Here is a 21596-nt window from a genome sequence, read left to right on the forward strand (position 1 = left end):
TCTACAGCATTTCAGACGGCTCTGAATATCGATGTACAAATGGACAAGGATGTGGGTTGGTTGACTTTTGTGTCCCTCGTTCAAGTGAGTTTGGCTCCGAGCCCGGCTCGCTCGCTCGCTCCTCTCCGCAAGCCGTGAAACCCAAGCAAGGCAGAAGGTCGGAGGGGGGTGTGTGTGGGTGTCTGTGTGCGAGACGCCGACAACCCAACGTCCGCACTGCTCCGCTAATCATCCATGCGACACCAGGCAACGGTAGCCAGGGTGACAATTGATTGCAGACCGCCTGGAGCAGTTGAACCAACAAATAGTTTGCCAGCAAAACTCTTCGTATGCAACGCTCTGTGGGGAGCAACAGCAGCAGCAGCGGCGGTGGTGGTGGTGGCAGCTTTCTTCGCGGATTTTTTTTGTTAAAAAATACAAATTGAACGCAAGACAGCAGTTTACGTTTTAACAACAACAACAACAACCAAAAACACGACAAAAAGTCGGAGTTAAAAAATCGAGAGACCGAGACTCGAGAGGCATGGAAACAACGGAGAAGGATCGCCCCTTGATTTACGCAAAGTTCAGAGGTAAGAAGAAGATGAGTTTCGCGTCTGCCGCGATATAATTGAGCGACCGTTGTTATTTTTGTGATCGTTATCGGTTGTTCTCGATTGACGAGCTTGCGAGTCTTAATCAGCGTCGGGATTTACGTCACCCACGTGTGTTTGTGTGCGTTGAAAGTCTTTCGTACCGTACGTAGCCAAGCGTGCTAATCGGAGGTTCGCGTGCGTGCGTGTACATTGCACAATTGGTGGTTGAGAGATTGTTGAGATTGCCCCAGCGGTGTCGCCGTGGTTAGAAAAAGCTGCACTGTGAACCCAGCAACGTGCACTCGATTCCTGCCTACGGAGCAATTCTAAATAAATGAGTTTTTCGATCTAGATGATTTAAAAGTGCGTAGCTCCAGTGGCTTCATAATATCGGAAGAGCGTTCCAGACGGGCGTACATGGAGTGGTGGCACAGTGATTGGCGCACTGCGCTGTGAACCCAGCGAGCTTTGATTCCCACGGACCTGCGGTAGCCTAACTCGTTCCGGGCTTCCCCTAGGTCGGCTCGGCATTAAACGACTACAAGGTGCGATGTGTAAACGTCAGGGTCTTGAGACGTGAGTGTGCTGCTACTGCTCTGCGACTTGCATCCCACTGGGATTTTTGCACCACAGCATTGATATACGGTGCTTTTTTCTTGAAGACTTTGCTGTTTTTTCCTGGATTTTTTTCTGTTTGCGCGTAGTCACTTTAAGATGTTTCTTGTTCATTTTGTTGTTTTGTTGCGGTTGCAACCCGATTCAATAGCCGCATGGCTCACAGGGCTATACACCTAATAACACACATTCCTGCGGAGGGAGCTGGTAGGAACGTTGGGTTGCTCGGTCAATGGCCAGGGTCAATGGCGGCGTGGTGTATTCCGCAAATATGCCCGACTGTGAGGGCGGGCACAAGCCGGCGTGAGTAGGTTAAACGTTGAGTTTTATAAGGGCACCATGGGGCGACCAGCCCCTCCCCACCCAGCCCCACCCATCCCCACCCTCCCCACCCAGCCCCTCCCTCCCCACCCAGCCCCTCCCTGCACGACGGACACAATAATCCCCTGTGGGCTGGTGTAACCAGGAGGTTCCTACCAGTATAAACTCAACTGAACGCACCGCGCTCACATTAACGCATCGCTAACGGCACGTGGCGCTCACCAACTGTGTCCATGGCCCACAACGTAGGTTGGGGGGGGGGGGGTCTTTTCCATTGTGAATAATACAACGCTCGTGGGTGACGCTTTTTCATTTGCCGGGATGCGTCAGCAAAATTGAAAACCCATTCGCAATGAATTATAAATCACGGGGCTGTGTCGGAGGGGTACGCGGATCAGCGCCACGCAACAAACGTCGCGAGAGAAATGTTTGTTTCGCTATTGAGCCTAAATTTTCCACTTTTGCCTTATGCAGTTTCACATAGCGCCTTCGTCCAAAGCGCTTTACAATAGTTAGTTTTTAACTGTACATAAGATATTCTTAGGTTTTTTCGGTAAAGTCACGTAGCTAAAAAAAATTAAATTAATAAAAGTAAAATTATATATACGGAGTGGTAGCTCTTGTAATCTCTCATTTACTTGATACAGCTGTCGTGGCTGTGACGGTTCCACCTGAAGACGGAAGCTTGTGTTGCCTCCGAAACGTCGTGATTTTTATTTTTATTTTATTTTACTTTTATTAATTTAAATTTTTTACCTACGTGACTTTACCGGAAAAACCTAAGAATATGAATCCTTGCAGTCACGAAAGCTTCAAATCTAGAATTGTACATAAGATGATAGTGGTTGAAATAAAGAGCGTTGTTGTTGTTATTAAAAGTGCTGGCGTAGCTATGGTGACAATTGCACATCAGATATGGATTTGTACACGTGTGAATATAATTAACCTATCACCCAAAACGTGCAACCGATCTCGTCAAAATCTCGGAAGCTAAGCAGCTTTGAGCTTCTTCTTGGTTCTTTCGGTAAAGTCACGTAGAAGGGAAATAATAAAATAATAAAAATAAAACATAATAAAATAATTCTCACGACGTTTCGGCCACAACGCAAGCAGCCGTCCGTTGTGGCCGAAACGTCGTGAGAATTATTTTATTATGTTTTATTTTTATTATTTTATTATTTCCCTTCTACGTGACTTTACCGAAAGAACCAAGAAGATGAATCCCTGCAGTCACGAAAGCTTTAAATCGAAATTTAACTTTGAGCTTGCCACAAGCCCTTGGATGGGCGCGATAACAATGAACAATACATTCACAATGACAGGTGTTATAGGCTGCTTCGGAGACATGTTATTTTTGCCAGTAGTGGACCGTGCAGCCAAATCCACAGGTGTAGTTTAACACGTAGCAGGCCTTCGCGACCAATATTATTCATAATAAAGCTTTTTTTTTATTACACGCTTTTATTTAACTCACTCTGTCTGTTGTTGTTGTTGTCGTATCCTCAAATCTTGTAACTCAATTTGAACCCACTTCCCAATGGGGTATTGACTGCAAACTTCGTATACTTATGTCTTACTAATAAAAAAAATACTATAGTCTATCCTAAAACATATTTTTCAACAATCTTTTTACACGCTTTCTATTAACTCACTCTATTGTTGTTGTCGTATCCTCAAATCTTGTAACTCAATTTTAACCCACTTCCCAATGTGGTATCGACTGCAAACTTGGTATACTTATGTCATACTGATAACAATACTATATTCTATCATAAAAAATCGTCCAAAATCGCGTGACGTCATTTATGGACGGCCCCGAGGGGCCCACGGCCCACGGGTTGGGAATCGCTTCTCTCTGTCCAACCAAGCCACACCGGCCAGCGTGGTGCCGTCTGGTCAAATAAACACGACGACCCACACGGTGTGGCAAAGCACGGTTCGCTTTCAACCAGTCGCGTGACTTTCGTTGGGGGGGGGGGGGGCAGGAGGTGCATTGCTCACCCCCACACCCCCCCCCCCTCGATGACAAAAGCTATGAGTTGCCCCCCCCTCCCCTTGACAGCTACCATTAGATTTGTTTTGAACAACAGTGTAAAAGAACAAAAAAAACGACGTTTTTAAAACGCCGTTTAACATTTTTTTTTAAAATAAAAATGCTTTCATTTGCGTTCCACGTTTTATTTTAATTTAATCAACGTAATATTGCAAAGGTGTAATTTAAATTTCGATGTAAAGCTTTCGTGACTGCAGGGATTCATCTTCTTGGTTCTTTCGGTAAAGTCACGTAGAATGGAAATAATAAAATAATAAAAATAAAACATAATAAAATAATTCTCACGACGTTTCGGCCACAACGCAAGTAGCCGTCCCCAGGTGGAGAACAGGTCTGTCGAGGAGACAGAGTCTTCAGACTCAATTTCTACGGAGCTGTAGTGACGGAGCGCTCCTACAGCGTTAAATGTTCTCGACCTGGAGCGGAACAATGATGTCATAGGCAATAGTAGCCTCGATATACAATAGTAGCCTCGATATACAATAGTAGCCTCGATATACAATAGTAGCCTCGATATACAATAGTAGCCTCGATATACAATAGTAGCCTCGAGGTGCGACCGTGCGAGACAAATTAAATATTGGGCCCCTACCTGACTGATTGCCGCACACATCTGAGCTGATAATGTCGTCACTACGCCACTGATAATGTAGTCACGACGCCACTGATAATGTAGTCACGACGCCACTGATAATGTAGTTACTACGCCACTGATGATGCAGTTACTATGCCACTGGTAATGTAGTCACTACACCACAGATAATGTAGTCACTACACCACTGATAATGTAGTCACTAGACCACTGATAATGTAGTTACTACACCACTGATAATGTAGTTACTACGCCACTGATGATGTATATAGTTACTACGCCACTGATAATGTAGTTACTACGCCACTGATAATGTAGTTACGACACCACTGATAATGTCGTGACTACGCCACTGCTCACAACGTGTGCGTCCGACTAAGAGACACCAAGACGATTTTGGGCAAAAGTCCTGGTATTGTTGAGTCTTGAGCATCTCCCTCTGCAATAAGGTAACGATGCCGGTCCTGCTGATTGACGCAGCCTTTGAATGCGCGCAATCGAGCGCACTACAAAGCCGGCTCCAGTTTACTGACCGAGTCAGTTGCCAGGGGTAAGATCATCGATTGAATACGATCGTCGAGCAACATAATTTGCCATTCGCATCGCTGGTAGTTATTTCAAAGGTGTTGGTCCGTACGCACGCAGGAGGGAGACAGACACAGACACAGAGAGAGGGCGGCACCTACGTCAAAGAGTGGGGTTGACAAAGAGGGTTCTTACACTTGCATTGTGCAGCAGGACAGAGGAAGGAACGTGAGAAGGGGCGCGTTGCAACCGCTTGGAAAGCCCTCATCTTGAGTGGCGTTAAATTAAAACCTGAAACCATTATCCATCCAACTCCCCCCCCACCCACCTGCCCCAACACAACCCCCGTCATGCTATGATCAAGAGAGTCCCCACGCAGTGCGGAGGAAAGCGACTGTTGACTCTGAGAGCTTCACCAGAGGAGGAGTTTGAATTCTCTATTTGGGGGGCGGGCGGGGGCAAAGGGTTCGATTTGTCCCTCGCATTAGGAATGGCGGTGTATATTCAGGGTGCTTCAAACGTTTGTTTTTTACACTTCTGAGAATTGGCAACAATACCACGAGAAATGTGTCTCCGGGGACCACCTGGAGAAGATTCCAGACATGTGTTGACATTGATGGCGAACTAGTGACTTTTTGAAGCTATTAACATACATTTGTTATCATGTTACAGTTTATTATCCGTTCTTTTTCCATGGCAAATTATAATCCGATGTAAGTGTTAAACTTTTTTTGAAGCACCCTGGAATTATTCTTTAAGGTTTTAATCGTAATTGTAAACTACTGAAAATTAGTTATTAAAGGTGTCCAGTTTTGGGAGGCATTGCCCCCCCCCCAAACTTTCCCACGACCTTCACCTATGGTGGCTAGGAGATATTAACTTCCTCGCCTGGTATACAGGAGGTCGTGGGTTCGATCCCAAACCCCACGCCTGCTGCTGTATATTTGGAGTTTGCGTGTCTCTCTCTCATCATCATCATCACGGTGGCTAGGAGATGTTAACTACCTCGCCTGGTATACAGGAGGTCGTGGGTTCGATCCCAAACCTCACGTCTGCTGCTGTATATTTGGAGTTTGCGTGTCTCTCTCTCATCATCATCATCACGGTGGCTAGGAGATTTTAACTACCTCGCCTGGTATACAGGAGGTCGTGGGTTCGATCCCAAACCCCACGCCTACTGCTGTATATTTGAAGTTTGCATGTCTCTCTCTCATCATCATCATCACGGTGGCTAGGAGATCTTAACTACCTCGCCTGGTATACAGGAGGTCGTGGGTTCGATCCCAAACCTCACGTCTGCTGCTGTATATTTGGAGTTTGCGTGTCTCTCTCTCATCATCATCATCACGGTGGCTAGGAGATTTTAACTACCTCGCCTGGTATACAGGAGGTCGTGGGTTCGATCTCGATCCTGACACCTGCTACTGTGTATTTGGAGTTTGCGTGTCTCCCTCCCTGTGGTCGCACGGGAGTTTCTCCGGGTCCTCCCGTTTTTTCTACCCCACATTTTAGAATCAACATCACGCGTTTCGAGTATTTGGCTGTTATACATTCGCACGTGATAATCCATTTGGTTGAGCTAACATTTGTGATAGCCAGGTCGCGTCTGAAAAAAAGAGCTATACAGCTCAGTCGGCCTGGCCTGGTCAAATAAAATATACCTGTTCGAACCTGACCCACCCACCCTCCCTCCCTCCCTCCTACCCCCGGGAGAAAACCCATCGACAGGTGTCCCATTGATTATTTCCAAGCCCCCACGGGCGACTTAAGAGGCAATTACCACGCGCGTGACAATGGCCCGCACAAAATGGGCCCGTGTCAACTTCACCGCGAGCGCGGGTCCGGTTGTTGTTGCTTCTCCTGCGTTTTGTTGAGCGAGAGAACAAACAGAGCTAGAGAGCCATGGCTGCATGGGGGGCGGCGGGGGGGGACGCTGGCTAACGCTGCAAACGCAAAGAGACACAGTGTGTGTGTGTTTGAACCTTGCAAGGTTTGTTGCTGTTACCGTACACTAACGGCAACCCCCTCTCGTTTCTGTGAAGCAACACGACAGGGCCGTGGAGGTTGTACTGTGTGGGGAGGGGGGAGAAACGGACGTGGGCCCTCTACTTTGTCAATCGCTGAATCCAACTGAATAAAAATTAACCCGCAAAAACAAAGTTTTTCACTATAAATCCTTTATATGCGTGCCAGCCCACATTGGTCTTTGAAACGGGCGGCTAGAGTCCTCTCGTCCTCTGGCTTGAGATGGCTGCCACCTATGGGTCAGATGATTGCCTGCCACCATTAAGCAATTGGTAATTAAATATTTTAAAAAAATTCCTAAAATGTTGAAACTTATGGAAAAACATTTTCACGAAAATAAATTGTCACGCACAACGAGTCTGTGTGCAAAATGTCAGCTCGATTGGATCACGGGAAGTGGGTTAAAAATCGACCGAAAGATTTGCACGGTCGTAAGCGCACAAGCAAGCAAGCAAGTGAACTTAATATACAGGATTTAAAAATGCCCCCCCCCCCCCCCCCAATGTTGGTTCACAGATACGGTCGCTGTGCGTTTCGTCACGCTCGCAGATTCAGGTTGACAGCGCATGTGCATTCGCTCCTATCCCATCCTTCCGTCTGTAACAGGACGGCACTCTTAACTCGCATAACGTGATCCAAATATAACTAGCGGGTTTGGCATGGAGTTGTCCTGCTTTTACGAGGACTTTACTCGATAGAAAATCCACCAAATTGATCGGAGGGTTATTGCCCAAAACTTGATGATAAAAAAACGGCGCTAAAAGTATAAGCCTTATCGGCCAAGGCAATAACCTAACTCGTCGCACGCTCCCCTTCCCCGTACCATGGAGAGCGTTACAGAACCCATGATATGCATGATTTTCCTTGCTTGTTTTAAAGGGGGGGCATCATGTATGTATGTTGAACTTCTTTCGCACCGTACGTAGCCAACTGTGCTAATTGGAGGTGCGGGGGGAAGGACAACAAACTAAACACAAAAAGCAGTTCTACAGAAATGAGTTTACAAACTAAGCGATTCAAAAGTGCATGGCTCCGGTGGCTTCTCGGATCGGAAGAGGCGTTCCAGACGGCCGCCGGAGCGCACCTGAAAGCGCGCGACGAAGCGGTGACCACCGTCTTTGCTTCGACGGCCAGCCACAAATCCGCCGGAGTCGGCGCGACTATGGTTTGCGCTCCTGGACGACATCGGCCAAGGCGTTGTGGTTCTGTTTCTCGGCGAGCACATTTTTCGTGCGTAATCGTCGCCTTCGCCGATGACGCCCGTCTGCCGTGCGTCAGGGCCGGGGCCTGCCAAGTACAAGCTGCCACCCACGCTGGGCCACGGCGGGCACGACGTCTCGAAGCGCGCCAGCCCGGCCTACACCATGTCCGCCCGCTACGACGACCCAAGTACGCGCGCGGCGGCGAGGAGGGTTCGACACCCGATCCCGGGACGCATTCCTCAGTCGGTCTTGGTTAGATTAGAACACGTGCGGCCCCGTCGGCCCTAGTAGGTGCTCGCTAACAGCACTCGTCGTTCCATCCCCCCCCACCCCCTCTCCCCTCGCATCTCTGATGATCACGGTTGGCTACGTACGGTGCGAAAGAAGTTCAACATACGTACTCTTCCCAATCATCTGTGCAGGCTACACGGCAGTGGTCTTCATTGCAAGGTCCGCGCGCCACTGGCCGGCCCCTGGTGGCCTTTAGTGCGGCCCCCTGCAATACACCACGTATGATAACAACCCCCATCAGCATCGTGCTGTGAAACCCCAATTATTTCAAGTGTGTGGCGGCCCTCACACTGACGTTTTATCGGCGAAACTGCACCCCCCCCCCCCCCTCTGAAAATTAGTGAAGAACATTGCTATACGGGTTTAGCTGTCCCTGTCTCTCCCTCCAGGTTAGCAATAGAGAGACAAAGGTGGCTGGGCATGGTGCCGGCCACTCTATGCCATTATGAATGATGCTTGCCTCGATAATTGTTTTTTTTTACCCTTCTATCTGGCAACAAAACTGACACCTTTTTTTACAAGGAGTCATGTTTACATAGACCACAATACCTGCAGTCGTAATGCAAACAAAAAACATAACTCTGATAATGTGCACTGTCCTTGATGCTGATTGGTCCACACCCGAGACAGCTTTCCTTAGAGCCTAGTCTCACATGGGTTGGACCAGATATCGCGTGATGCTTGCCTCCTCCACAGGTGCCTGTCCCAGTAGTATATGCAAGCCATACGAATGACCTTTGTCTTTGTGTTTTCCTCCACGTCAGCACTGGGGAGATAAAGGCGGCCGGGCACGGTGCTGACCACACCGCCCCGTTGTATGCATGCGAGGGGAGCGCGTGACGTATGACGTCATCGCCTTGGCCGATAAGGCTTATACTTTGAGCGCAAAATTTTATTAGCAGGTTTGCGGCAATAACCTTCCGATAAATTCGGTCAAATTTCTGTCGTGCACCGCGCTGACCTTCATAGGTGCTCGACTCAAAGCACTTGGCCCACCAGAGGCTTAATTTCAGCTCTAAACGCATGTTTCTAAATGTGGAGGGAAAAACCGGAGGACCTGGATTAAAAGCCACGCGACCACCGGGAGAACATTCAAACTCCAAATATACAGCAGGCGTCAGGGTCGGGATCGAACCCACGACCTCCTGTATACCAGGCGAAGTAGTTAACATCTCCTAGCCACCGTAATGATGATGACAAAGAGAGAGAGAGACACGCAAACTCCAAATATACAGCAGGCATCAGGGTCGGGATCGAACCCACGACCTCCTGTATACCAGGCGAGATAGTTAACATCTCCTAGCCACCGTGGCACCCTCTCGCTATAGGGCTGTGGATACCATTTGCACTATCCGTAAGCCCACCTCCAGTCGTCAATGAGAAGTGATGCACAGGCTCGGCCAGCCCATGCAATCACACCTGGGCGTCTCCGTCACTGTTCCTCCAGGGTTTCCGATGGCCAAGACTCCCGGACCAAAGTACTACTCCCCGAGCCTCACCCGCCACGGCCTGGAGGGGTCGCCGGTCTACTCAATACAGGGCCGCCACCGCGAACGGAGTACGGAGCTCGCTTACGAGACGCACGCTCTAGACGTAGAACAGTCATTCATCTTAACCTGGGGTGCATCACGCATCCCCCCACCCCCACCCCCGGGGGTTGTGAGATGCCCCTTCTGGGGGGTGGCAAGACATGGGCAGATTTTTTTTTTAGAAGGTAATCAAATTGAGCACCGGCACGTAAGTTACGACTTCCTCTGTTTCATAAACCCCTATGTAATCATTAGCATTACGCAGTTTTTATTTTTACGATTGCTGCAAAACCGCATGCTGCCTTTTTGAGCTCCCCCCCCCCCCCCCGTTGCGACTCTTTGACTTGCGGGCAGCCGTTTGAAAAAAAAAACTGAAATATGAAAGTTAATTTAATGGAAATAATATTAATTAATTGATTAAATATGGGAGGGAATGGGTCACGGTGACAACAAAATGTACAGTTCTAGGTTACCACGTGGACTTTACATTCTATCGCAGTTATTTATATTGGCAAGATTCATGCGTGATTATTCACAAGTGACTTCTCACGTACGCCATAATAATTTCACACATTTGTAAATCACATCACGTACCTCCCCCCCCTCCTCCTCATCCCACCCTGGGACATTGCCACGTGCACCCCATAGGGGTCCGCGTAACCCCCCCTCTGGTTGAAAACGACTGTGTGAAGGCTATACTGGGGGTTGGGGTTGTGTGGTGTGGCCGGCGCGGTGGTGGGATCTTTTTAAATCCTTTATATTAAGTTCACTTGCTTGCTTGCTTGCGTGCTTGCGTGCTTGCGTGCTTGCTTGCTTGCTTAGGACCGTGCAAATCTTTCGGTCGTTTTTTAACCCACTTCCCGTGATCCAATCGAGCTGATATTTTCCACACAGACTCGTTGTGCGTGACAATTAATTTTCGTGAAAAATTTTTTTCAAAATTTTACACTGTTTAGGGAATCTTTTTAAAATATTTAATTACCAATTGCTTAATGGTGGCAGGCAATCATCTGACCCATAGGTGGCAGCCATCTCAAGCCAGAGGACGAGAGGACTCTAGCCGCCACGCATATAAAGGATTTATAGTGAAAAACTTTGTTTTTACGGGTTAATTTTTTACCTTTTCTCTCCCAGCGCTGGCGTTCCGCACGCCGGGCCCGGGTGCGTACGCGAGCGAGCGGCTCTTCCCGCCAAGCGAAGCGCGCGCTCCCGCGTACTCGCTCGCCGAGCGCACCGCGTCACGCAGCGTGGACCTCGTTCCAGCGCCCAACGCCTACAGGTGAGACCGAGGGCTTTGCGGTGGCTCCCTCTCTCTCTCTCAGTGGCTTTTTTCTTTTCTCCGGGTCCTCCGGTTTAACCCCTCCACGTTTAGAATCAACGTCACGTGTTCAGAGTATTTGGCTGCTGCTGCTGCTGCTGCTTTAAATCTCTCCACACGCCGATAAGCCACTTCTCGTTGAGCCATCATTTGTGGCCAGGTCGCTTCTGACAAATAGCTATAGAGCTCAGTGGGCCTTACCTGGTAAAAATAACAAAAAATTGTTAAATAAATTGCGCGTGACGTCAGCGGCACGGCTCGATTTCTGCAGTGAAAAAAACCGACCCGGCGCCTCCTGAGCCGCGACAGCCTGGCCCGGCACGGCCCTGGCATGGCTCGGATATGCCAGTGGGAAAAAAAAAATGTGGTTCGCGATTTAACGAACGTAAGCTAATTCTAACGGACTTGCTTGGTGGCTTCACGTTCTTTCCCCGTTAAGTCTGCCGAGCACGCTGGGCTCCCACCTGCCGCACCGCCGCTCGGCGCCCAGCTTCTCGGTGTCGGCCCGCCGCTCCGTCGGGGGTCACGCCGAGGACCTGGCCCGGACGCCGGGCCCCGCACGCTACGACGCCGCCCACGCCTCGGACCTGCGGCCGCACCGGGCTCCGGCGTGGTCGCTGCAGAGCCGCAGCCGCCTACCCGGCGACAACACGCAGAAGCCGGGCCCCGGCGCGCACCGGCCCGAGACGTGCGTGTCGGTGACGACGCGCCGCGCCCCGACGTTCCGCATGGGAGTCCGACACTCGGACTACGTCATGCCGCTCATTTGCTGATGGCGCGGCGGCGGTGGCGGCGGCGGTGGCGGTGGATGTGTGTGTTGTCACTGGTGCTGAAACGGAGGGAGCAAATACTCGCTGGTTGTTTCGGTAAAGTCACGTAGGTAGAAATAAAATAAAATAAATCACGGCGTTTCCAACGCAACACAAGCGTCGGTCTTCAGGTGAAAATCGCGACAGCTGCGACGTCTGCTGCGAACAGTACGATGTCTGCTCCCTACCCACGTGACTTTACCGAAAGAACCAAAGAGTATGGGTTCCTGCAGTCACGAAAGCTTCAAATCAGGAGAGAGCAAAGTGGAAAGTGAAAAGGTGGTGAGGCTTGCGATGGGGAAGAGGGAAGGATGCAGGCGGTTAAGCCCATTGGCTCTCAACCGGGGGTGCACATAACCCTGGCGGTACGTGGCAATGCCCCAGTGTCGCATTCATTGTGCTTATTATACTTACACTATTGATTTTCATTGTACATACATTTATTTCCTGGAACTACGTTGGGCCAGGCAAAGGGGTACTCAGTTGAAACAAAAGTCAACAAGGGGTACAGTAGCAAAACAAGGTTGAGAACCACTGGTTTAGCCAACCGAAGGCGAGGGCTGCTCCTAAGTTAGCCGAGCAGATGCGAGCACAAGCCCTCGGACTGATCGCCAACCCAATCGACGAAACAACTAGCCACGGCTCCAATTCTGATCACATCCCGCAAGCCTGATTGACTCGCCAACGGGCAACACCATTGAGCCGAGCACTAAGAAACTAACCAACCCGCCGCTGGTATCGTCCCTAACAATGACGCTAACCCTAACCAGCTCGTCAATCAGACACGAGTCCTAGTCTACTAATCCTAACCCTTGTCACCCGTCCCAAGCAAAACACTAACGCTACCCCTAACCATCCACACATTGGTCATAACTAACTATTGAAACTATTTGGCATTTTACCAGCTTATGTCTACTGAGCTATGTCGCTGTTTTTAAAAAGTGACGTGGCCACAAATTATATCTCAACGAAGTGGCTTATCATCGTGTGGAAATTTATAGCAGCCAAATACTCTAAATGCATGCTTCTAAGTGTGGAGGGAAAACCCGGAGGACCAGGAGAAAAATCCATGCGACCACGAGGAGAACGTGCAAATTCCAAATATGCAGGCGTCAGGGTCGTGATCGAACCCCGACCTCCTGTATATCAGGCGAGGTAGTTAACATCTCCTAGCCACCGTGATGATGATGAGAGAGAGAGAGAAAAATATGCAAAATCCAAATATACAGCAGCAGACATCGTCAGGGTCGTGATCGAACCCTTACCTCCTGTATACCAGGCGAGGTAGTTAACATCTCCTATCCACCGTGATGATGATGAGAGAGAGAGAGAGAAATATGCAAAATCCAAATATACAGCAGCAGACATCGTCAGGGTAGGGATCGAACCCCAACCTCCTGCAGACCTGGCGAGGGAGTTAACATCTCATAACCACCGTGGCGCTACTGCCCAGACCCCAAACTAACGAACCAACCAGACCAGAGTACTCGCTCTCCGACTCGGCCAAAGCCGAACAACAACAACCCCCTTCCATGTACCGTATTTACCGTATGTTGAACTTATTTCGCACCACTATGAGACCTCCTTTACCAGTGGCAAAATATAGTGATAGGTTTTTACCCTTTCAACTGGTACAAAAACTGACACCTTTATACAAGGCATCATGTTTGCAATAACCACAACACAAGCAGTCAAAATACAAACAAAAAGAAACAACTCTAATAATGATAATGATATGCATTGTCCTTGAAGTTGATTGGTCCACACCCAATCAACACCCAATCAACTTCAAGGACAGTGCATATCATTATCAGAGTTGTTTCTTTTTGTTTGTATTTTGACTGCTTGTGTTGTGGTTATTGCAAACATGATGCCTTGTATAAAGGTGTCAGTTTTTGTACCAGTTGAAAGGGTAAACACCTATCACTTTATTTCGCACCGTACGTAGCCAACCGGAGGTGCGGGGGGTGGCGAGGAAAGAGCTCTTTTGACTTTTTGTTCCATTTTCAGTTTTGGTGTGAACAACACATACCTGTCAACCCTTTATCAGTGCCTACCTTATTACAGACCAATTCAGACCTTATTGATCACCCGTGCCCTTATACATTTCAACGTTCATTCTACAAAGTCCCATCACAAGGGAGAAACACAAACAAATAGACACGTTTTTTTTGCCCGTAATGAAACATGTACGCCTGGACCTGAAAACGTAATTTCCCTGTACAAGAATACTGGTAAACCGTTTGAGTTGACAGGTATGACATACACTACTATACACTACACTATACACTGCATTATACACTACACTATACTATAACGGTCAACTCCTTATCAGTGCCTGCCTTATTACAGACTCAATTCAGACTTTATTGGTCACCCCGTGCCCTTCGAAATCTCAACGTTGATCATACAAAGTCCCATCACAAGGGAGAAACACAAACACATAGACAAAAACATGGTTTTGTTGCCCGTATTGAAGCGGCTGTACGCCGTATGGACCTGAAAACTCAATTTCCCTGTACAAGAATACGGGGTAAACTGTGTGGGTTGACGGGTTGACAACATGTGGCCCATCGGAGCGTGTGGGAAGTTTGAGGGGGGGCATCGATCTAAAGAGTGAATTTATTTTGGTGATGGTGGGGGGTGGGGCGAAGGTGGGGGGGCGAAGGTGGGAGGGGGGGCTGCCGAATCGAGCACCGCTCACGCTGCTTGACAACTGTCTAAGTAAGCCTTCACGCGTGGCTTGTCTTGAGAATAACTTATTCACCTCTTGGGATAGTGTTGCATTATACAAGCGCCCATGTAGAGCGCAAATACACGCTTTTGGCTTCATCTGTTATACACGCGTACTGTAAATGCTGTATTGTGCACTGGAGTGTGTTCCATTAAATGTTGGTACTGTATTGTCAACAATGAAATGCGTTTAAAGCGAAACGAAACAACAATACATCCTTCCGGGAAGCTGCCACGTTTCAATCCGCACACCGGACTTGCGCTCCGGGGGTCGCCGGTTCGGCTGGAACATCGGTGGCAAGTTTCATAAATTTAGGGGCAGTAGGGGGGGGGGCCCAATGCCCCTATCCACCATGCAGTGTAAATGTGGGGTCACCACACTTAGTCGGTCGGCAGGTTGCGTGTGATGGGGTAAAGTGGTGGGGCGCCACGGTGGCGAGATGTTAACTACCTCGCCAGGCCTACAGGGGGTCGTGGGTTCTATCCCGACCCTGACGCCTGCTGTATACTTGGAGTTTGCGTGTTCTCCCAACGGTGGTGTGGATTTTTTCTGGGTCCTCCGTTTTTTTCCCCCTCCATATTTAGAAACACGCTTTTAGAGTATTTGGCTCCTATAAATTTCCACGTGATAAGCCACTTTTCTTGAGCTGTCATTTGTGATAAACAGGTCGCTTCTAACAAAGAGCTCCATAGCTCAGTGGGCCTCATGTGGTAAAATAAAAATAAGTATAACCCGTAAAAACAAAGTTTTTCACTATAAATCCTTTATATGCGTGGCGGCTAGAGTCCTCTCGTCCTCTGGCTTGAGATGGCTGCCACCTATGGGTCAGATGATTGCATTGCACCATTAAGCAATTGGTAATTAAATATAATATTTTTGTCCTAAAAAGTGTAAAATTTAGGAAAACAAATTTCACGAACATTAATTGTCACGCACAACGAGTCTGTGTGGAAAATGTCAGCTCGATTGGATCACGGGAAGTGGGTTAAAAAACGACCGAAAGATTTGCACGGTCCTAAGCAAGTAAGCGAACTTAATATAAAGGAGTTAAAAAAGTGTAATTTAAAGTGTGAGTACGCCCGCCTCTCCCAAGTCGTCTAGTCAGCACGGAAGAGTAGGCCAAAACACTATCTGGAGGGGCTCTCTAGAGCTCCCATTGGTGGAGGCCCATCCGCCAGCAATGTGGAAATGAACTTTGCCTGTTTTCCCCTCTGCTCATCGAATGCCGTTAAGCAAATAGAACGTGACAACCCAGTAGAAGGTGAGCTGATGCAACGCACGATTTTATGGAGCGTAGCCAAATGAAATCTGATCGCAGATTAATGCGTTTTTTTTGCCTGCACTGTATAGTACAAACATATATCACGTACATCAACAGCGTGATTGCCGCGTGAGTAAAGTGTGTCGTAAACCCTCCACCACCTGACGCAGCTGATGAACAAAGTTGTCGCGTGATGAACGAACGTGCCGATGTATTGCTGTTATGTGTTTAATCTACCAACGCAACTGTGGTGTTGCTGAAGCGGCAATAATAAGGTCATGGGGCGTTAAAACTCGTTTTTTTTTAGAACTGCTTTTTGTGTTTTAGTTTTTTGTCCTTCCTCTGTACTCTTTCGATTAGCACAGTTGGCTACGTACGGTGCGAAAGAACTTCAACATACATACACAATACAATGATTTTGCACGTGTGTTCATCGCGTGACAACTTTGTTAATTGGCTGAGTCGGGTGGAGGAGGTTTTACGACACACATTTTACTCACGCGGCGAACTGACCCCAGCAAAAAAATCAATGACGAATCGTAATATTGGTCACAAAAGCATGTTAAAAAATACATCAACAATAGTAGTACTTTGTGATGATTTTGATGACGCGCGTCTTTTGATAAATTAAATAGTCGGAGGATGCAATGTGAACGTCCGTCAATGGGTGAGCAAAGCAACAAGCCTGCCAACCAGAGCTCGCAACCGGATACCCGATACCCGTACCCTACCCGATACCCGGCTACCCGTACCCGGCCAGGTACGGGTACTCGTTTGCGACCCTGGTGCGGCCGGGTACGGGTAGGCCGTGAGTCACTGGTGAGTAACCGTTTGTCACTCATTTCAGGTATGGTACGGGTAGGGAACGGGTACCGGGTACGGGTACGGGTACCCATTTGCGACCCTGGTGCGGCCGGGTACGGGTACGGGTAAGGAATCAAAACCCGTTTGCGACCTCTGCTGCCAACACTCACATGACGTTGTCCGTCCTGCAGCCCAGGTCACCGTAGTCTCATGAGAAACAAGCTGGCACTTTTGAACGACGACGGACATCTTCACGCCGAATCCTTGTGACGCTTTTGTGTTTGGGGCCGTCCATAAATGACGTCACGCACCTAGGGGGGGGGGTCAGACATTTGTAACGATGTGTAGGGACGGGGGGGGGGGGTTTGAGAAATGTGACGTCACATCAAAATGCGCAACTTTAAATAAATATAGACAACACGTTCTACTTAATTAAATAGACTTTTTAATAAATGTTTTCTCCTACATCAGAGTGCAGCGCCACATTAAATACGCACTACAATGACAATAGTTTAAAGCGATTTGAAGCATGTTTTATTTTGGGAGGGGGGGGCAGAGCTTTGTGACGTCATATTTGAGGGGGGGGCCTGACTTTTTGTGACGCCGTGTGACGAGGGGGGGGGGTAAAAAAAATCGTCCAAAATCACGTGACGTCATTTATGGACGGCCCCTTTCTCGATTCATGAGCGGAATTTTACGAAGAACATCTTTCCTATTCTATCGACAGCAGTGGAACGCACGAACAGTGCTTACACGCACGAGTTCGTAGTACACGTGCCGTGATTAACATGGCAATGCAGTACGGTTCGGGAGTTATTGCTCGGCGTGCGTTTTGACTTGGGCACTGGCAAGGGCGGTGGATGAAACAACGAAGCGTGTCCTTCAAACTCTTTCTTCAACAAAACTTCGGCCCTAAAAGAGAAAACAAATAAGCGAAGATTTCAGTAATGGTCGTTGCATATAAAAAAAACAGGCTACGACCATGCTATGGTGAAGTAGGGCCATTGCCCGAAACGTCGCTTATTATATATATTTTAAGCCGGTATTAATGACGAATGTGTCGAGTTATTAATTTATTTTACCAGGTAAGACCCACTTGAGCTTTATGGGTCTTTTCCAGAAGCGACCTGGCCACAAATGATAGCCCAATGAAGTGGCTCATTAGGAGGAAATGTATAGCAGCCAAATACTACAAACGCATGATTCTAAATGTGGAGGGAAAAACCGGAGATCTCGGAGAAAAATCCACACGACCACGCGGAGAACACGCAAACTCCAAATATACAGGCGTAAGGGTCGGGATCGAACCCATGACCTCTGTATACCATCTTCTTGGTTCTTTCGGTAAAGTCACGTAGAAGGGAAGTAATACATTAATAAAAATAAAACATAATAAAATAATTCTCACGACGTTTCGGCCACAACGCAAGCAGCCGTCCTCAGGTGAAAACCAGGTCTGTCGAGGCGACAGCGTCTGAATGAAACAGCACACGTGCTTGGAGCATATATATAAGCTGGGTTGGAAGGGGGGGGAAAGGGCGTTTTGACAAAATAATTTGCATATCAAGAGGAATTTAGCATATTTATGGGAAATGCAGGTATGTGATTAGTACTACTTATGCCCGTGCATTATGCCCGTGCATTATGTACACCAGGCGAGGTAGCTAACATCTCCTAGCCACCGAGATAAGCCACCGCAGCAGGAGCAGCAACCAAGTGGCACCAGCATCATCAGGACATAGAAAGTGCGATCACGTGAAAAGCACGTGACGCCGGCTTGAGGGGGGGTGGGTGGGGAAGACTGGTGAAAGTGGGCGGGGGCTCGTGGAAAAGTAGGCGGGGACCTGTAAGGAAGTGGGCGGGGCTTATGACAAAGTAGGCGGAGTATGTGGGGGAGGTGGGCGGGGCTTATGACGAAGTGGGCGGAGCCTGCGACGAGTTGGGCGGAGCCTCGTTGTCATGCGTCCGGATTGGCGTGCGCGGGGCACGTGACTGGCCTCCACCCCGCCTCCCCCACCACCACCACTGTCTCTGTGGTCGAAGTGTCGCCTCAGCCTTCGGGACGCTGCTGGTTCTCTCGCTCTCCGTGGGTTCCAGCGCGCGTACCCCCCCCCCCATCTCCTCGCTTCGAAACACCGTAGCTCAACATTAATAAGGGAACGCACCCAACGTAGATGTCCTAACTGGCTGTCGTCGTTTAATTATTTTTTTTGGAATACCAGCTCCGACACTGCGAATCTCACCCACCCCGACGCACCCACCGGCATCGCACGCAACCTCTACCGTGTACCCCTCACCTCGGCCGGTAGGACTAACTATCCGACGAGAGTGCGTGCTAGGCCGCAGTTTGTGAAAAAAAAAAACCTTCATTTAAAATCGTTTATTTTCTTGTTACAAACAAAGCTCATCCCTCCACACCGGCACGATGGACGTGCACTCGGTGAGCGCGGCAATGCCGGAGATGCCGGCGATGGTCGACGGCGTGAAGTTGGCGGCGGTGGCGGCGGTGCTGTACGTGATGGTGCGGTGCTTGAATCTCAAGTCGCCTACGGCGTCGCCCGATCTGTTCTTCCAGGACTCGCCACTGGCGCGACACCTTATCAAGTCGTGTCCCCTGCTCACCAAAGAGTGAGTGACGGACTGTGGTTGTGGGGGAGGGGGAGAGCAGCGATGGGAAACGAGAGGCGCCCCCCTCCTGTCGAATTGTGGGGGGGCATTTCGATTTAAAGCTTTCGTGACTGCAGGGATTCATCTTCTTGGTTCTTTCGGTAAAGTCACGTGACTTTACCGAAAGAACCAAGAAGATGTGGGGGGGGGGGGGCAGTAGAGCTATTGTGTGTGAGCAAAAAGCTTCGTAGCTAATCGGATTCCTCCGGTCTTAAAGAGAGATTGTGATTCTGAACACCGCTGTGAAGTTGGGGTTGGGCCAGCCAGGGCCCAGCGCCACACTAGCACTGGCCCTGTTTGGCACGGTTCGGGGAGGATAAAAAACAACCGAGTAAATGATGGCGAGGAAGCCAAGCAATTCCACGGGGGCCCTGTATCTCTGACAAAACATTGGACCGGCATGAAATGTCAGCTCGAGTTTTGGATGTTATTGAACGGTGAGATAAACACCCGGCACTTACGCGGGATGCCCCGTGGATTCGTTGAATCGCACGGTGGCGGCTTAGGGGGGGGGGAGAGGCTTCCATTTGGAGTTGATTGATTATTGGATGGTGATGATGAATTAACGTAACAGGATTGTGGACGTACACCAAATTAAATACGCTCATCTCTTAACGTGTCTACTACCAATCTGTGCGTGCAACTCGCTACATCTATAGTCTACATCTGTATTTTATTTAAATGGCTCTCCTCGCGAATTAAGTATTTCTTTTACAGCTCTTTTCATCTCACTAATTCCTAATTTACAAAGAATTCCCCTCCTCCCCCCAAATAGTTCTGCCTCGAGCCTCCCAATGGGCTGGCACCACCTCTGATCGAGGGTAAGTGGGGGTAAAGGAAGGTGAGATTAAAATATACTGTCCCCGAAGATTGGTATCCAGTTACAGACCTTAATTGGGCTTTCGTTTATGAAATATTTCAGGGACACCTCTGGTTATCGTGAAGGTTTAAATGGCTAGAGTTAGCGGTTCGAGTTGGGGTCTTGGCGTTTGGAGTGCGGTTACAGTTTTAAGTGGTTCAGTTTAGGTACGGTAGGACCAAGACTGCTTTTATTTACGCACAGTAGTAGTCTTGACCTATAAATTAAGATGAACAAACTCTTGCAATACGTCTTTGACAGCGTGGAAGAGTAGGCCAATTGCTCTCTATAGAGTGGTTTTCTAGAGCCCTTTAAAGTGGAGACCCATCCGCCAGCAGTGGCGTGAGCAAACCATTTCACGCTTGGTTACGTACGTTGCGAAAGAAGTTATACATACATACAGGACTCCTTCATTAACTTTTCCCTTATGACGAAAGCATCCAGAACCATCTCGTCCCATCTCAGGAGGTCATCATTATTGTGCCTGGATTGTGCTTGGATGTGTGACCACAAATGTATAACAAAGGTGTTATGGGCTACGTTGTCATCATAGGGCGTTGCAGAAATATCGATTGCTGTACTGTACTTCTATGCTTCCACCTCTAGTATCCCTGCCTTAACCAACCCACACTGACCTATGTAGTGATGTATGGTCAATTAGCCACCTTCATGTCAAGACGAGGCCCTGATCCATCAGCGGATTGACAAATAGGTTGTGCATGTAAACAAAAGCCGCGGCTAGCGTAAGTGGCAAGCGAAATCTGAACCTGTGCTGGGCACACCATTCAACAACCCACACGAACTAGCAGCTAAGAAGAAGCATGGTGGTGCATGCCTTTGATCTAGCACTTTGGGGGGCGTGGGATGGTGGATCACAGAGATATTTCGTAAGAATCTACTGGCTACCTTGGTCTACGAGTTTGCTGTGACCTTGGAGGAGATGGCAGTACAGCAAGTTGGCTCTTGAATATATCTCTGCGGGGTTTTGAGTGTCGTTTCCTCGTATTTGCGGTGGATTTTATTTGAACAGGTACTGACATAGACAAAATACAAGTCTTTTGGCCAGACATTAAAAAAATTGTGTATTTCCTCCGATTATATTTGTGGGTCTTTAAATGGCAATAGGCCACTAGCATAGTGTATCCTGCTATGTGCGCCAAAAGCTGCCGTGTTACGATAAAAATCCCTTTCAAAGACACCATAGGGAGCATTCAGTGCAGTACAGCAACACGGCTCAAATATTTTTGTTTTTACCTGCGGGTCTCGTTAGATGTACAAGTGGAGGTGTAAATTAATAAATGGGCATACTGTACGCGGGTGTGTTGTCACAATATAATATTCGTGTCACTCTGAGCCATTGTTGCGTGAGTGTTTGCTTAGACGGGCGAATTCATGACAGGGAGTCACATTTCTAAA

At 48.5% G+C, this 21596-nt stretch overlaps 2 protein-coding genes across 2 annotated transcripts in view; both read left to right on the top strand.

Annotated features, from left to right (window-relative positions):
* The first annotated feature begins 341 nt into the window (after positions 1–341).
* On the top strand, positions 342–13484 carry LOC144949184 (ciliary microtubule associated protein 1B-like). The gene is made up of 5 exons (XM_078879074.1): positions 342–572; positions 7985–8095; positions 9647–9757; positions 10863–11007; positions 11486–13484. Exons 1-5 carry the CDS (start codon positions 524–526, stop codon positions 11817–11819), a joined length of 750 nt encoding a protein of 249 aa, XP_078735200.1. The 5' UTR covers positions 342–523; the 3' UTR covers positions 11820–13484.
* Positions 13485–18657: 5173 nt separating this feature from the next.
* The window catches only part of ABHD2 (abhydrolase domain containing 2, acylglycerol lipase), a 34479-nt gene continuing 31540 nt past the window's right edge, over positions 18658–21596 (top strand). The window contains exons 1-2 of the mRNA XM_078879274.1: positions 18658–18959; positions 19058–19282. Of these exons, the coding sequence (XP_078735400.1) occupies positions 19080–19282 (203 nt within the window). The 5' untranslated portion in view covers positions 18658–18959; positions 19058–19079. The remainder of the gene's footprint in view (positions 18960–19057; positions 19283–21596) is intronic.

The sequence above is a fragment of the Lampetra fluviatilis genome, chromosome 53, assembly GCF_964198595.1.
Source record: "Lampetra fluviatilis chromosome 53, kcLamFluv1.1, whole genome shotgun sequence".
Taxonomy (NCBI): domain Eukaryota; kingdom Metazoa; phylum Chordata; class Hyperoartia; order Petromyzontiformes; family Petromyzontidae; genus Lampetra; species Lampetra fluviatilis.